A 16,348-nucleotide genomic window follows, 5' to 3' on the forward strand; every position below is an offset into this window, starting at 1 on the left:
ATCAAACTCCGTCCCAACCAAGAAAGACACCCCTGCTGCCGGATCCCTCCCCGTCTATGTTAGGCTCTTCGTGTTGTCCAGTGACTCCCACGGCAGGCAACCCTCAGAGTTTTCCCTTGTTCATGAGGCACTCCCTCGCGATATCCACTTGCCTACTTGGTGAGTCTCGTGCTCGTTGGGTCTTGGTTACACCACCTTACATACCCTCCTCTGCTAACTAATCCTTCAATATACACGCCAGCCCTAAGCGCAAGACAGTCTCTTCGTCCGACACAAAGCCGCGGCGGTTCTTGTTACACAAACAAGGTGTCACAAGCGGGCGTGGGTTTTCGCGTCGCCTGTCGTCTATACTATGCTTACGTCTGTGTGCGATCTGGAGCGAGAGCTTGTGGGTGAAGGTGCCAGTATTTTTGTATATAAGGAAGTCATGGGCTCCCTCTGTCCTGAGGATGTTGATGTGTTGAAGCAGCTCTTCGTCACTCTCACCGGTATATCATCATCATCATTACTGGCTCCTGACATCAAAAGCCTCAAATCTCAGCTCAGCTTTATACATACTCGATTTGACATACCTGCACGATCTTGTTGGCTCCGTAACTTGGTCACGACATAACCATCTTAGTTATTCTTGTTACTCTATTTTTCCATCCCGATATCAGACTTCATACCCCCCCACCCCCAAAAGCCGCCAACATGCCTGTCTTCGCATCGGGGGATATCTTTCTCTTGGAACTCCGTGCTGCGAACAGTATCTCGCCCCTGAGAAGGAGTGCTCCTCCCCATGGTCAACTCACCATCAACCCCAGCTTCACGCCCACGCTTCCCCCCTTCTTTCCAGTGACAGACTCTCCGTTCAGGATGGCCGATCCTCGCCCGCCCACACCGTCGGGGAACCCACGGCCTGGGCCCATCACTCCGGCGCCAAACGTACCTACTCCCCCTGCTACTCCGTAGACAGGAGTTGGCAAAAGTCTGCAGGTTACACCAAGAGCGTCTGTTGGCACGGGACTGGACAGCTAACTCAAAGCTAGGATTTTACTTGTTTTGCCGTCCCCCTACTCGGCTATCTACGGTATTCAGTATCATATGATGGATTACAACAGCAATCTTCAACATGTTTTTTGGGTCATTCCGTTTCTCTCGCTGCAGTCAGAAGGCGAGGGGGAATAAAGCAATGCCGTAGGGGGTTTCGGATTCGGAGCTGCGGTCTTATTACGGCATGGGTGGACCATGAGATCTGGACTACTACCTGCTCTATCGGTGAGCGAATGATGTATGAAGAAGGGACGGAAGGCGAAAACGGGTAGAAGGGGGAAGGGGGTGCTGATGGTGGACTCATGATTTTATGACGTCTTTTTTCCCTTTTGCATGTCTTTTTTGTTTCCTTTCCTTTTTCTGGTCTTTTTATTTCCTTTACTATATGATGGTTTGCCCGTTGAGGGAAGAGCGGGCGTGACTGGGTGGCTAATGATGCATGTCAGATTTGACTTGCAGTGGAACTGAACTGATGATGCAGTGCGTCGGAGGTCGAAACCGTTCGGACATACCTACGGACGATGCCTTCTACGATACATGGAGGGATTGGGTTGTTGGTGACGTTTGTGGGATCACTTCTCGAGCAGCTTCGTATCCCAACAGCATACGGCATTCCTTTTTTTCACTTTTGGCTTTTTACACTTCTTTTCCTCTCTGTACCAATAACCAAGACTTTCCTTTCCTTTCCTCTTCTTGTCTGAGCGATGCATTTTTAGAATACTAGAAGTTACGATAGTCTAGAATAGGCCTATGCCACGTTTCACAACATCATTTCACTACACGATACATTTTGGGCTAGAATTTCGGCTGTGGGAGTTGGTGGCAAGGAGATGTCTGGAGCTCAGGGGTAAACTGCTCCTCTGTGCCACCTTGTGCACCAGCCAGCCGAAGAGCTTCGGCCACCAAAGTCAACAACCAACAGCGGCATTTCCAAATCAAGCCAATTATGCCACGGAGCTGCCTCGATTCTGCCGCATCCCAAGAAGGATCTAGACAACATTTACGGATTCGTGATCCTTTTGCTGCAGGTGAGATCAAGGCACAGGTGCCGGGGGGTCGTCTAGGACAGGGTTGGGTGTTTGCAAAATTTTGTCGTTACCTAGGTCAGCAAGGTGAGAGAAGCAGACCGGGCAGATTAAGGTATGTATAGCATATGGGGGTGGCTTTCTCTTCGCACCGCTCGGTTTGCCGTGCTGAACCCTGCTCGGCTCCGAGAGCTTGGTCGGTGGCGGCGGCAAGGGTTCACGGGCAGAAATTCGGGTTCCTACCCGGACACTGTTATGTAACCCCGACTTAGCGTATGAAAACAGTTTTTCTGCTTTGGAACAATGATCACTTTCGCCGGTTGTGATCACCCTGGTTGGGGGTCTGGTGTTGCCAGGCACTAAAAGCACACAAAATGTGGAGGGCCCCATCGTAGTTGCACAGAAGGATTTAGACTACGACTACTAATTGTACAGGCTGCACAAGACACCATGTCTATGACGGACTGATTCAGCGAATATTTGGGGGCAATTTTTGACTTATCAAGGGCGACATGTGTAGAGAGCAGCAAAGTAGGACAGAACCCAACCGCCCTCAAACTTGTTTCGTCCAGCAAGAAGACGCGTACTGAGCAACAGTATGCCACGAAAATCAAACGACCTTGGTCCATCTCTTGCTTTTGCCAATGATCAAGGCCCAAAGAGGATCGGAGGGATTCTAACCGTGGTTACACAACTAACGTAAGTAGTTAAGGCGACGCGGGTAGGTGGTGTAGGGGAGTGGAGGTGGAGGCAACGCCCCTGGTAGAACTCACTAGCAACCAACAGTCTCTGATGTGCCGTTCTAGTGCATAGCTAGAGACGTTTGTTCAATCGAGCGTTGTCATCTTGTGACATCAGCAAACGTGTCGGCCGGATGACGCGGTTACGTGACCCGCGCTACCGGAGCTGCGCGGACACCGGGACTCAAGTCCGATGGCGTCGTGGAAGGCGGGTTCAGCCTTACGGGAACAGTTCGTCATGTAGCTGGCTGGTTTTTCTGGCGTGAAAAGCTGTCTAGGAGATATGTCCGAGGCTCCGGACGGCGCCAGGTAGAAGGTTCCAAGATCCGAAGTGGGCGGAGACGAGAGCCCTTTTCCTCCTGCTTTGGGGAATGGGTCTCGGATATCAAGTCCGAATCTGACAAATTGACTTTGCAAAGCTTCTTGATCAATTGGAAGCCTGAATGAGTGAAGTCATCTTGGTCCACCATGACATCGTCGCTGTGTTACAAGTCAAAAGGATTTACCGACAGTCTGGTTCGGGAAGGGCCTTGCGCCGAGCTGGGTCGGGTTGATCTGAGATGTGCCGCACCTGCGCTTCGTAGGTGAGCACCCTTGCTTGTAACGGATATGCCAAGAGGTTCGTTGATTGTGTTTCCCAGCGTTTCCCAACATGACTTGGGGTCGAGGAGCCGCGTTCCGGGACGGGTCGATATGTTTCCGGCTGGTCGCACGGCAGGCTGTTGTTGAACGCTGTTGGCCGGAAGCCAGCACAGCCCTATGTAAAAACATGGGTTTTTGCTTCGTTTCTGTGTCAAGATGAACCAACAATTCTTGTACACGACGCCACATCCAACTTGTCGGCCCTCCGAGTCAAGCGGTGAGCTTGGCAGCCAAAGGTTTCTAGGCAGCTGAATTTTGAAGTAACTGTCGAGGCACGGGACCGGTGCCGGCGTCTAAGAGGAATATCGGGTCGACTTGGAGGAGGGCGGTGCGGGAAACTTTCGGCCAGGTAATCGTTGGCTTGACAGTGCGATGCGTGGGCTCGGCGTGGTGCCTGCCTTTGGCGCTAGAGAGATAAAGGGAACAATATGAGATGAAGGATGAAGGATAATGGCACAGAGACAAAGAGCTCCCTCCTCATTATATGAGTTCCCACCTCAGTTAAATTAGTGGCTGGCAACATCCTGGATAAGATGTGAGATGGAGCATACATACCTGGCTCAAGACGATCAGAGCTGGACAGGACCCGGGCTCGCAATTACGAGATGATGTGGTAATGATATGCGAAGGTTCACATCTTGGAGTCCTGTTTATAAGGTGTGGCGACGGCTCTTCCCGGACCCGAATGAAAGGTTCAGGCCCCTGAAACATCGGAGTGGTGGTTTAAGTGCCACGCTCAAGGTGGACAAAGAATAAGATATAAGTATTTGATTAGTTATGGATTGTGGTCGAAGATAGCGAAGTCCTGTAAATGATTGAGAAGACTGATACATCTGTAGTGCTCAGGGCAATTGCCAGGAAGGGAGAGCCTTGCCTGCCCCGCCATTCACTGCTTTGGCGGGGCCCCACATTTGACAGATGCTCAGCGGTACCCCCTCCCAGCCCATGCTTCAAGATGGCTGATTCAGCAGCCGATAAGAAAATTTCAGAGAGTTTTGGCCAGATAAAGAGCCGATAAGCACAGGTTGCGCCCAAAAAAATGCACGTTGTGGCGGGGTGAGCAAGACATTTTCTCGGGTCTGCAGCGACACACATAATCTTTTTATCTCTACACCGACTTGCGCCTCACTCTTGTCGAGACTAGTTCCCCCTTCGCGCCTGACCGCAGTGCGCATTTCCAGCGCAGGTTTCCCCCGAGACCCCGTCTGGCCCTGCGTCTCCCTCTTTGCGTTCTCTTGCAGGATTTCAGTCAGCAATAGCGATCCGCATACCACCATGACTGTCGTTCCCATCAACGGCGCTGCCCCCCCGGTGGCAGACGTCGCAGCCATCCTCGAGACCATCTTCAACGCCTCTTCGTCCAATCAATCGATCGAAGCCTGCTACGCTCTCTGCGACATCCTGATCAACACAACGGGTTTCCGTGGCCTCCACCACTACAACATCATCTCCGAGATCAAGAAGGCTTCCATCGACAAGAAGAGCGGTTTCCGCCGCGAGGGTGCCCAGAACCTCCTTGGTGCCCTGTTTGAGCGGCTGCCCCCAGCTGCGCCCATTACCGAGGTTGTTTTCCTCATCCAGGATGGTGGCCTTCTCAAGATTGCTCTCGATGCCCTTGCCGACAAGGGCGCCATTGTCCGCGAGGCTGCTCAGTATGGCATCGATGCCTTGTTCGCCAACCTGAGCCCCGAGGCCATGGTCGCTGCCCTCCTGCCCGCCATCGTCGAGTACATCAAGAAGGCCGGTGGAAAGTGGCAGGGTGTTGTCGGCGCCTTCAAGATCATGGAGAAGATGGCCAACAAGGCTCAGATCACCATTGGCAGCACCAAGGAGCAGGCCGCCGAGCAGGATATCATGCGCGAGGCCATGGGCTCCAAGCTTGCCACTCTGATTCCCATCACCGAGAATGGCATGTTGGATATGAAGACCGAGGTCGAGAAGCAGGCTCTCAAGACCATGACGGCCATCACGACCCTTCTCTCCAATGACGATGTCGCATCTCGCATTCCTCTCCTGATCGAGACCATGCATCACCCATCTGTTGAGGCGGTGCACAAGGCCATCCACGCCCTCTCCCAGACAACCTTTGTCGCCATCGTCACCTCTCCCGTTCTCGCCCTTTTGACTCCTTTCCTGGAGCGCTCTCTCAACAACCCCTCGACTCCCCAAGAAGTTCTCCGCCAGACCGTTGTCATTACCGAGAACTTGACCAAGCTCGTCCACGACCCCATCGAGGCCCGTACTTTCCTCCCCAAGCTTCAGCCTGGTGTGAAGAGCGTCGTCAACCGCGCCTCGCTCCCCGAGGTTCGTGAGATCGCCACCCGTGCGTTGGCCGTCATGGACAAGGCTATGGGTAACGACAACTCGGCATCCTTGACAATTATTGAGCGCACTTCGGCTGAGGATGTTGCCAAGGTGTTGGACCAAGAAATCAAGAAGAACGGCGGCCTAAATGGCGACGAAGCCCTCTACAAGCTGGCCGCTCCATTTATTTCCTCAATGGTTTGCGAAGACGTCAACCACCGCCACCTTGATCGCATCCCTAGGAAGATTGCGCCCTACCTCAAGGACCTGTTGCGAAAGCCCGAAGCCAGCGATGCCGTCGCCGAGGCCGTTCACAAGTTCTATGTGGAAGAGGATGCGCGTAAGTACGGTGTTCCAGAAAAGGAAGACGACGGTGAGATTGAGATTGTCAACGCCGACTTCTCTCTGGCTTATGGTGGTATGCTTTTGTTGTCGCATACGAACCTTAGGCTCCTGAAGGGTCATCGTTACGGCTTGTGTGGTCGCAATGGTGCTGGAAAGTCGACTCTGATGAAGAGTATCGCCAATGGAAAGCTCGAGGGCTTCCCGTCTCAAGATGTTTTGCGCACTTGCTACGTCGAACACAACCAGGGTGAGGATGCCGATATCAGCATTCTCGAGTTTGTTTCCAAGGATCCCACCATCGCCAAGGAAGGAAAGGAGCGCATTGTTACCGTCTTGGAGGAGTTCGGTTTCACATCGGGCCCCGAGGGCAGGCAATCGCAAAAGGTTGGGTCTCTCTCTGGTGGTTGGAAGATGAAGCTGGCTCTTGCCCGTGCCATGCTTCAAAGAGCCGATGTTTTGTTACTCGACGAACCTACCAATCACTTGGACGTCGCCAACATCAAGTGGCTTGAGAACTACCTCAAGACACACCCCGACATCACCAGTTTGATCGTGTCTCACGACTCGGGCTTCCTGGACGAGGTCACCACCGATATCTACCACTACGAGCCCAACAAGAAGCTTGGCCACTACAAGGGCAATCTTGCTGCCTTTGTCAAGCGCCGCCCCGAGGCCAAGAGCTACTACACTCTGTCTGCTTCGCTCGTCCAGTTCAAGTTTCCTCCCCCCGGCATTCTGAGTGGTGTCAAGTCCAACACACGCGCCATCATCCGCATGACCAACGTCTCGTACACATACCCCAAGGCGCCCAAGCCATCCCTGTCAGATGCTTCTTGCCAGCTGACTCTGTCGTCGCGTGTTGCCATCATTGGCCCCAACGGTGCTGGCAAGTCTACCCTCATCAAGCTGTTGACCGGTGAAGTTATTCCCACCACTGGAAAGGTGGAGAAGCACCCCAACCTTCGTATCGGTTACATCAAGCAGCACGCCCTCGAGCACGTCGAAATGCATCTCGAGAAGACGCCCAACCAGTATCTTCAATGGCGTTATGCCCATGGTGACGATCGTGAAGTGCACATGAAGCAGACCCGTGCGCTGTCCGACCAGGATCGCGAGCAGATGGACAAGTTTGTCGAGGTTGGTGGCGGTAAGGCTCCTCGCCAGATCGAGGCCCTTGTCGGTCGCCAAAAATACAAGAAGACATTCCAATACGAGATGTAACCAGACCCAACCCGAATCTTGCTTTGATCTACTCTTGCTAACATGCGACCAACAGCAAATGGCGTGGCTTCCTGCCCAAGCACAACTCTCACTTTTCTCGCGAGACTTTGCTCGAGCTCGGCTTCGACAAGTTGGTGCAGGAGTTTGACGACCACGAGGCTTCGCGTGAAGGTCTCGGTTACCGTGAGCTCCAGCCTTCCGTCATCAGCAAGCACTTTGAGGATCTCGGTCTTGATCCCGAGATTGCGAACCACAATGAGATTGGCTCGCTCTCCGGAGGTCAAAAGGTCAAGGTTGTCATTGCCGGTGCCATGTGGAACAACCCCCATTTGCTCGTGCTTGACGAGCCTACTAACTTCTTGGACCGTGACTCCCTCGGTGGCCTGGCTGTTGCCATTCGCGAGTTCAAGGGCGGCGTGGTGATGATTTCCCACAACGAAGAGTTTGTGGGAGCCCTGGCTTCCGAGACTTGGCACGTTGACAACGGGCGGGTCACGCATCGCAGCAACAATGCCATTGCGCTGGATCGGTTCGAAGACAGTGCCAACACCAGTGCGGTCCCCAGTGCTGTTCCCAGCGGGCTTAACACACCCGCCCTGAGCAGCGCCGCCCCCAGCGCCGTCAACAGCGGTGTCGAGGACAATGCCGGCGAGGCCTTGAAGTTCCGGGCGAGAAAGAAGAAGAAGATGACCAAGAAAGAGCTCAAGGAACGTGAGGCCAGGCGCCGGTTGAGGCACATCGATTGGCTCAACAGTCCCAAGGGCACCCCCAAGCCCCTTGATACGGATGATGAGGCGGACGACTAAAGGCGATGACAAGCATGAAGATGGTTGGCTTTTTTGGATGGCTTTCTATATACTGCGGAAACTCAGCGATCAGCGATATGTAACCTGAGCATGGCATGGCGTCGGTCTGTTTATAACGTAGAGGGTCATAGGGGCAGTGTAGAGCGGTTTCCTTTCTAGATCAAGTTAGCACTTGGGATGGGCTCAAAATTTGGCTTCAAGGGAGGGGGTTACCAGAGAAGATAGAGGCGTTTGGCGCTAGACATAAAGCATAGATTCATGAGGTGTTGATGGTGGTATATTATTTCCGACTTGTGATTATTTATTTATATGACACTGAACAAAGTATTTGAGGTGCAGAATCACATTACCCCCATTCCAATCACGCCCACACCCACGGCGCCCAAGATGCCTGCTAGAGCCGTCACTTGGGCACCCATTCCACTGCTAGTCTGGCTGTTCACTCCGTTTCTTCCGGTTGTCGTCGCCGTCCTTTGTGTGTTTGCGTCCACAGTCGGCTCAGGACAGTCAGTGGTGCAGGGCAGCCAGGTGGTAAACGGCGCCGGCACCCTCGTCCCCGTGCGCGTCTCGGCGCCCTTGCTGACCTGGAACACGGGGGTTTGGGATTTGGCTTCCAGGTCGGGCACCTCGGCGAACTCATCCGGATTCAGGACATTGTCGATGATGTGGATGACCCCGTTGGCAAGCAAGATATCCGACTGGAGGAGCTGCGCCGAGTTGAAGAAGATGTTGTTGCCTGCTCTGGAGACGGTGACTTTGCTTGCCCTGCTGTCGGCGCCGAGGAGCGTTGCCAGCGACGAACCGGTCGAGTTGCCGAGGGCAGACAGGTCAGAGGAGGAGAGGACTTTGTCGGGGATGATGTGGTACTTGAGGACGGTGGCGAGGTCCTCCCTGGACAGGGGGTCGAGGGCGGAGGCGATGGACTGGAAGGCGGCGTTGCGGGGAGCGAGGATGGTGATGTCTTTTTGGGACGAGAGGGCGGGCGATAGGCCGGACTTGTAGAGAGCCCCCAAAAAGGAGGTGAGGTCTTTGTAGGCATCTCGGGCAGTGATTTCTAGCCGGGAGGGGGGGACGAGAAGGGTGTCGACTATCTGGATGAAGCCGCCTGTGAAGGGGATGTCTTGATCGGGGGACTCGAAGAAAGTGGAGCGGGTGCCGAGGCCAGAGGTGACGACGGTTGTGTCGTCGTGCTGGCGGGAGAGGAGGATGTTTTGGCCTGCGGTGACGTTTGTGTAGTTGGAGGAGGTGAGGAGGGTGGGGAAGAGGTAGGAAGGTCCGGGTTCGAGAGAGGAGACGTTGACTGAGAGGGGGAGAATATGGTATTGGAGGAGGGAGGTGATAAGGTTGGAGTCTTCCAGGTTTAAGGATTGGGTCTTGTTGAAGGCTTCGTTCGACGGGGCGATAAGCTGTAGCGGATGTCAGCTGAAGTACGGCAGAAGGCATGTAAGGGGGTCATACAGTCACGCCGCCTGAGTGAGGGAGCTGCAAAAGAATGTCCGGGTTTTTCTAGACAGTCTATTAGCAGAATGAACGAGCCCTGAGGGTTCCGGAAGCTACCTTACCTTGATCAAACTGTAGTATGTCGAGAGCTCCTCATTGCCTGCGAGGACCTCTCCCAAAGCCTTTGGCTCCGCCCGTTTGGTCTCAGCCATAACCGGCGATGGTAGCATCGCTAGTGCACTGAGTAGAGTGGCTGAAGCCCTCCATACCGATCTTGACCTTGTCTGCATGATGAAGAGGAGTGTGTAGACCTGAACCATCCCGAAACAAGTCTATAGGCGCACTTGATGTCTTTTGAGTCTACCCACCCCCAGCCTTTTTGAAGCTTCCGGTGATCTCGCCTCGCCAGCTAGGCCCTTGAGATAAATAGCTGTGATGTAGGATATTGTGGCTTCAAAGTTCCTCAGTTTGATGATTATCAATGTAGTGTGGCGGGGTCCTCCAAAACTTTTGGCAATCGTCTCATCCAGCTCCTATCGTCCTACACAAACACAAACAAGATGTATCCGGGGAGAAGCAACAAGAAATACCTTTTATTTTATTTTATCTTATATCTTTGTATCTTCTCTCCACCTCAATGCTTATAGAGCCCCTTTAAGCGGCCGCCACAACAGCCTCCACGGCTACCTACTGACCGCTTCCTAGGTACCTCACCTTCCGATACCCTTCTCGAAAGGGTGAAAAGAGCAAGGCAAGCTGGAATCGACATATGCAGATAGAAAATGGGATACAAGCCTTGCAAGCCATCGGGTGCGAGCTCTCGTTCCACAGGTGCCACGAGACGAATATGCGGTGTTGTCATTCAGGTTGGCGTTCTTGGCCAAGGCCGCAGGTCAAGCCCAGACGAGATTCTCTGTAGATGCACCACCGTGATTTTGGCAACCCGAAACCTGCTTATCGTCTTTTATCTGCGTGTCTCAGGTTAAGGCTATCGCTGGTGCGCGCGCCGCGGCAATTGGCAGCTGCATATACGCCATCTGCATGGCAAGCGCTTCGCAGCTGACTCGATCGGAGACCGCTCCTTAATACGAGATTCGGTCGTACGTCGAGCTCTGCCAACCCTGATTTCTCGGCCATCACGAGACCGCAAGACTTGACATGATAGGCTGATGATGCTGTAGGAGGATGTTCTGCGAGTGTACAGCCGACTACGTGCGGTCGTGAAGGGTAGCGATCCGGAGCAGGTGAGTGCTAACGCAGGTTCGACTCTAAATTACTGACAGTCGTATATCGATTGTACCGACAAAAAGCTGGCGTACAATAACGCGTTATGACTGCCTCAATGTGGTTGAATCGTGTTCCATTCTTGCTAGGTATCGTGGTTCCACCAGGCTTTCCACAAGGTATTACACTCACATACTATCATGAGAAGAAAAAGAATAGGTAATTACCAATAAGGTTGTCCCATCCTCGTAAAACAGCACTATCAAATTAACCAAATAAATAAAACAATAAATCCAAGAACCCCTAACCAACTCCAAACTTCCGCCTTCCTAGGTACCAATCCCACCCCCTATTGTCTTCCTGGTCTATATGAGTCGTGTATATCTGAGAGCAGAAGAAAAGATTTTGTAGTGTTTGTTTTGGCGAGAGGTGCCGGTGATAACAATAAGTATATTTCGGGCTGTATGTGATATATGCATGGCTGCACGTGACAAAAAGAGAAAGAAAAAAGTGCAACGATTTTGTTGTTCGAGGTCGTGGCTCATCATTTACCACGAGAAGGTCATCAGCGCTGGGTTGAGAGCAAGCGGCAGCAACAGATGCGATGCCGCGACGGTCGCCATGGGAAGGATGGCCACAAAGTCGGTGATGTGCCAGCTGTAAGGAATAAAGGGCGCAACGGCGAGGATGACCATGCCGGCAATGAAGAGTGAGGCGAAAAGCATTGAGAATTTGAACTGATGGCCGTGTTAGCATGATGCTCGTGTGGAGATAGCAAAACAGATAGCATACCTTCTTGAGCACCTTGGGCACTTCGATGAAGAAGTTGGAGAACTCGGCCTCCTTGCTGGTGGCACCCCATGTCATGTCGATCTCAAACATGTGGGCCAGCAGGGCCTGCGAAACGTGCAGCGAGAGACCACCCAAGAAGATGGCCAGCAAGAAGGTCCACTTGAAGTTCTCAAAGATGGCGTACAGAATGTTGCGCTCGCCGACACGGTATCTCATGACAGCCAGGGCGATGTTGCCCAGCCCGTTGAACACAATGATGATGGAGAACCAAACCTGCCACGAGTCTACATAGTACTTGTCGAGGTACCCGTTGAACCAGCCCATGAGGAAGTAGTTGACGCTGGTCATGATCCAGGCAGCGCCGATAGCGTAATAGGTACCGATATAAGAAACGACGGTGATCTTGGAGGTGAAGCGAATGTTGGAGAACAGGAAGCGGCGAAAGAGAGGAGTGAATGGCCCTTTCCAGATCCACATGCGAATAGGGTGGAAGAGCAGCTCGTTGCAACCATAGGCATACTTTTCCCAACGGGCCAACTCGTCGTACACGGTAAGTGACACACCTTCCTTGAACCCTTCACCGGCCCACGCAGCGAGACGAATGATGTAACCATTGCACTGGAGACGCAGTGACATGTCGAAATCTTCAGACACGTGGCTTTCAGACCAGAACTTTTCGTACCCATCCTCGTCCTCATACGAGACCTGCTGAATAGCGGACCAGCGGAGAATGGCATTGTGACCGACAAAGGGGGCGACATCACCGTTGGAGACAGTGTACCGAATAGCACTATAGATGAGGTTGGTGAAGAAGGTAATGCCGTTCTCAAAGTAGGTGTGGACGACCTGCATGACACCGGACGAGAATTGCATAATGCCGACATCGGGAGAGAGCTCCATCTCGGAGACGGCGTCGAGCAGGCAATCGGCGGGGACACGGGTATCAGAGTCAATCAGCAGGATATAATCACCAACACGGATGTTACCATCAGCCCAGGCGCGGCCATCGGCCTCGAGGACCTCCTTGAGAGCACGCTCGTAGGCCATCGCTTCATCGTGCTGAGACCAATCCGGGGTGCGCTGAATCTGCTCGAGCTTCTCCTCGACCTTGCACGAAATCATGAGGGCAAAGTTCATGTTAGAAGCCTTCTTGAACTTGCCCTTTCGAGTGAAACCATTCTCGCCGTGCTTGGGACGGGCAACCCAACCAATGCTGTGGTCGGCGTAGAACTCGATGCGGGCGCGGCGGTCTTCTTCCGAGATCAACTGAAGGCCATCATCGTTGATGAACATGTTGGCAGATCCACCCTGCAGTTCGTATGTCGACATGGCCTGCTTGATGGACTTGACGGTGGGCGCAATGACACCGTTGAGACCCTCCTTGTAGACGGGGCACTGGACCGTCACGTGTGGCAGGATGGCCGCCTGCAGTCTCGGAGGTGGGCGCGCAGAGTAAAACTTGGAGTTGATGGTGAGCTGGCGGATCGGACCAAAGATTTGAGCCAGGCAACCGACGATAACCTGGGCGAAGAAGAGCGTGAAGAAGATCTGAACTGGGAACAAGGCGACGAGGGCCAAGCGGGTGTAGTTGTTGTCGACCGAAACCTCAATGGCGAGCTGGCGGAAGGCGGCGCCCAGAGAGACGGTGACCAGAATGAGGGTCAAGCTGACGAGATAGGTGTTGAGCAGATGGACTGGTCTCTTCTCGGGCTTCAACTCTCCGCTCTCCTCGTCAACCTCGGCCTCCACAGGGATGGGAAATCCACCCTTTTCCTCCTCATCTTCCTCAGCGCCAGCCTTCCAGACCAAGTCCATCAGCTCCTTCTCGATACCTCTCGCTCTCTCCACCAGGTGTAGCGCCTCGTCGTCCCACACAATCAGGAGGCCCTCGGAGGCAACAAAAGCGGCGAACTGGTGCTTTCTGGCACGTGGCAGGTCGTCAATAGTGGGAAGAATCTGAACGCGCAAGCCGTTCATCAATGGCACATCAACGGCATCGGGCGACCAGGCCAAAAAGGTCTTGATAACTCTGGAGTTGACAGTCATGGCACACTACGGTCCGGGTCAGCATACACGCTGGCGCATTCTCAAACAGCAAGCAGTCCACATACCTGAACATTGAGCGCAGCGCAAGCCATGGCGAATGGGGAGTTTCCAAGTGATGGCGGGCAGGCCATGTACTGTCCCCTTGACTTGCGCAACAGTACGCCCTCTATCTCGCCGCTGCCATCTGATACCCACAAGTGCGAGCACTGCTGTTGGTAAAGGTAGTTTACCATGACCTCGTGCTTGATGTCATCGAGGAACATGGAGCTACCTGTTGACTTGATGGACCGACCTGATACTGACTGCGGCCTCGAGCTCCCCCGCGGTGTGGGAAGCTGAAGTTCGTGCTCATTGTGAGTCAACCTTTCTGATGGCGGCTTCTCCGAGACGGATGATTGGCCTTGTTGGTGTCCATGTTGTCTCGAGCCTCGACGTGGTTGTGGGGGCTGGAGTTGCTGTACTTGCTGCTGCTGTTGTGCCTCTTCCGACTTGCCGGGCTTCTCGGCCTTGAAGTAGTTGCCGATACCCATGGCTGGATGGGGTCGAGGCACCGCGGCCTCACTCGGTTGAGAAGAGACGTTTCCCAAGTGCTCTCTTGCCGGTCGAAGTTCAAGTTCCCAGTCCGGAAGGGTGGGGAGGCCCTTTAACTTTAAGCCCTCTTGTTCAAGAGCACACAGTGGAGAGCGCCACTCGAACCGACAACAACCTTAACACCCAAGTGGATGCTTAACTTGACGTCTGTATGTGATCAGCATCCGCCACCGCTCCTCGCACACCAAAGACATACCTTGTTGTTTAGTCTTGGGGACTGAGTGTTGATGCTTGGGCGAAACGAGCGTGGTACCAAGTCAAGGTAGCGAGTGGACGGCTTGCTGTTTATGCTCCAAGCCGGAGGAGCGAGGCGAGTGAGACAACGGGTGAAGGACGCTCAAGACAGCGGACTTCGACGGCTTGGGTCAAATGCAGTGCCTTGTGGAGTGTTGGTGATGGGCGCCCAAGCTTTCACAGCTCCTGTCCTGTCCTTGATCCCGAGCCTTTCTGACCTTTTTTTTTTCAATTCGAAGATCTGGAGGAACAGAACGAAGAGACGGCGACAGGGAGGGGGAGGATCAAAAGAGTGGACAGCAACTGGAGCTGGGATGCAAGCTGCCCCCCCGGTTCAGAGGCGATTGGCCCCAGGGGTCTTGACGACCACCGAAGCCCAGGCGCTTGGCATGTGCCCCCCCTGTCTGTGTGGTGTTCACAGCATGGATGAGGGACCTGGGAGGGCCCGTGTGGGTGATAGCGGAAGCCAGGTTACCGGTACGTATCCTATTCCTGTCCCGCTGTCAGTCATCCTCTGTTTGACTGTCACAACGCCCTGGCTGGTGGTGACTCTTGATCTGGCTGAAGGTCACCCTTCCGCGCTCAGAGACTGAACGGGGCAGGCGAAGCTTTGTTCTCCTCCGTCCAGGCTGCCCTGGAGTCCAAATCGGCAGGGCCAGGCGGTTCGTTGTCGCCGGCGCCATTTTTGGGCGCATCCACAGGCTGGAAGCTTGGCGGTTAGGGAAATTTCATGGCGTTTTTCTCAGCACCTTTGGGAACGCCAATGCGAAGTGTTTGCTCTCGTACTTTCAGTGGAAAGTGGGGAAAACAATAGTTTCACTGAAATACATCGATACGGATACCTGTCACATCAGAAAGGTGGGGTGACAGGGGCAGAAGAATGCGGTACTAATGCGACAGCGGTGGGTTTCCAGCTCAGCTCTTGAATGGCAACCACATCTATTTATCGCAATATTTTTTTTTATTATATCTGTTTATTGCTTTGCGACCCCCCCTATCGCTCGCGCCCTCTGTCGGTGGGGGACATGCTCCATTTTGTATCGCGCCATAGTATGTTACATCGCAGACGCTGATGCAGTGGTGTGAAGTTAATAGAGGACTGCAGGACACTCTGCTTGGTATGTTAACGGACACCATTACCAGTCACTACAACCCTGGCTCGCACTTCGCCATGGTAGCCAATTTGGTCATGGACCTCTAGAACATATAACTACCTGATTGTGCTGTTGTTGATGTTCATTTTCATCATGATAAGTCGCGTCGCCCGGATTTAGTGACACTGCAATTATAGAGTACAGGCTTATGATGACAATTCCGCATGTATTAATCGCTGTGCCCCTCATCCTCTAAACCTTATTTGCAGCGCCGCGACCAAATCCCCGCGCACATCATGTTTTCCCGATCTCCCTAAGGTAGGCACCTCAGGTCCCTAATCAATCAATGTGAGAGAGACGAGGAAATGTTTGCTTTTTCTCGTTGGATTCGTTGGCTCGCATTTTGATCAGGAACAATCTGATTAGGAAGGCAACAATTGTTGGCCGAGGTTATGCAGCTGTCCTACCTATTTTTGGCTCATAAACGTTGTTGCTGCCGTCTTCTCGTATTCCCCTATCTCTGTACAACCCGAACCCGCCAAACAGAAAAATTCCGACATCTCAACTGGCCAGTCGCTGCGCGATCCCGTGCCGACCTCTTCTTGAGAGAAAGCCAGAAAAACCAGGTGTCTTGTTCACATCCCCGTAAAAGTCAGCCGCGGAGGGGTCCTATCTGATATCCGAGACCGTGCACCGCTCTTGTTCATCTCATCATTGCCTTTCGGTGAACCGTGCCACTGAACCCACAGGTTGGTAACGACTCAGGGTCTCCCAGGGACGATAAGAACAAATGAGGGCCACTTGTTCCA

At 53.4% G+C, this 16,348-nt stretch overlaps 4 protein-coding genes across 4 annotated transcripts; 1 reads left to right on the plus strand and 3 right to left on the minus strand.

Moving 5' to 3' along the window:
- The first annotated feature begins 4,459 nt into the window (after positions 1-4,459).
- NEW1 ([NU+] prion formation protein 1) lies at positions 4,460-8,457 on the plus strand. Its single transcript, XM_062949570.1, has 2 exons — positions 4,460-7,308; positions 7,368-8,457. The coding sequence occupies exons 1-2, from the start codon at positions 4,718-4,720 to the stop codon at positions 8,116-8,118; spliced, it is 3,342 nt and encodes a 1,113-aa protein (XP_062798325.1). The 5' UTR covers positions 4,460-4,717; the 3' UTR covers positions 8,119-8,457.
- On the minus strand, positions 8,379-9,878 carry QC764_610890 (uncharacterized protein; the record flags this gene model as incomplete). The annotated part of the gene is made up of 3 exons (XM_062949571.1): positions 8,379-9,524; positions 9,577-9,624; positions 9,681-9,878. The coding sequence occupies 3 exons, from the start codon at positions 9,876-9,878 to the stop codon at positions 8,460-8,462; spliced, it is 1,311 nt and encodes a 436-aa protein (XP_062798326.1). The 3' UTR covers positions 8,379-8,459.
- A 1,452-nt stretch (positions 9,879-11,330) lies between these two features.
- Positions 11,331-14,150, minus strand: QC764_610900 (uncharacterized protein; the record flags this gene model as incomplete). Its single annotated transcript, XM_062949572.1, has 3 exons — positions 11,331-11,519; positions 11,575-13,626; positions 13,686-14,150. 3 exons carry the CDS (start codon positions 14,148-14,150, stop codon positions 11,331-11,333), a joined length of 2,706 nt encoding a protein of 901 aa, XP_062798327.1.
- Positions 14,151-14,269: 119 nt separating this feature from the next.
- QC764_0101390 (uncharacterized protein) lies at positions 14,270-15,341 on the minus strand (the record flags this gene model as incomplete). Its single annotated transcript, XM_062941078.1, has 2 exons — positions 14,996-15,341; positions 14,270-14,358 (listed from the first exon to the last, which is right to left on the minus strand). Exons 1-2 carry the CDS (start codon positions 15,138-15,140, stop codon positions 14,270-14,272), a joined length of 234 nt encoding a protein of 77 aa, XP_062798328.1. The 5' UTR covers positions 15,141-15,341.
- Positions 15,342-16,348: the final 1,007 nt, after the last annotated feature.

The sequence above is a fragment of the Podospora pseudoanserina genome, chromosome 6 (assembly GCF_035222485.1).
Source record: "Podospora pseudoanserina strain CBS 124.78 chromosome 6, whole genome shotgun sequence".
In the NCBI taxonomy this organism is placed as follows: Eukaryota; Fungi; Ascomycota; class Sordariomycetes; order Sordariales; family Podosporaceae; genus Podospora; species Podospora pseudoanserina.

Excerpts from the sequence above, each read along its gene's own strand:
- NEW1 (XM_062949570.1), top strand. The coding sequence starts at position 4,718 with ATGACTGTCGTTCCCATCAACGGCGCTGCCCCCCCGGTGGCAGACGTC. Across the intron at positions 7,309-7,367 it reads AAGACATTCCAATACGAGAT|CAAATGGCGTGGCTTCCTGC; the intron begins GTAACCAGACCC and ends TGCGACCAACAG.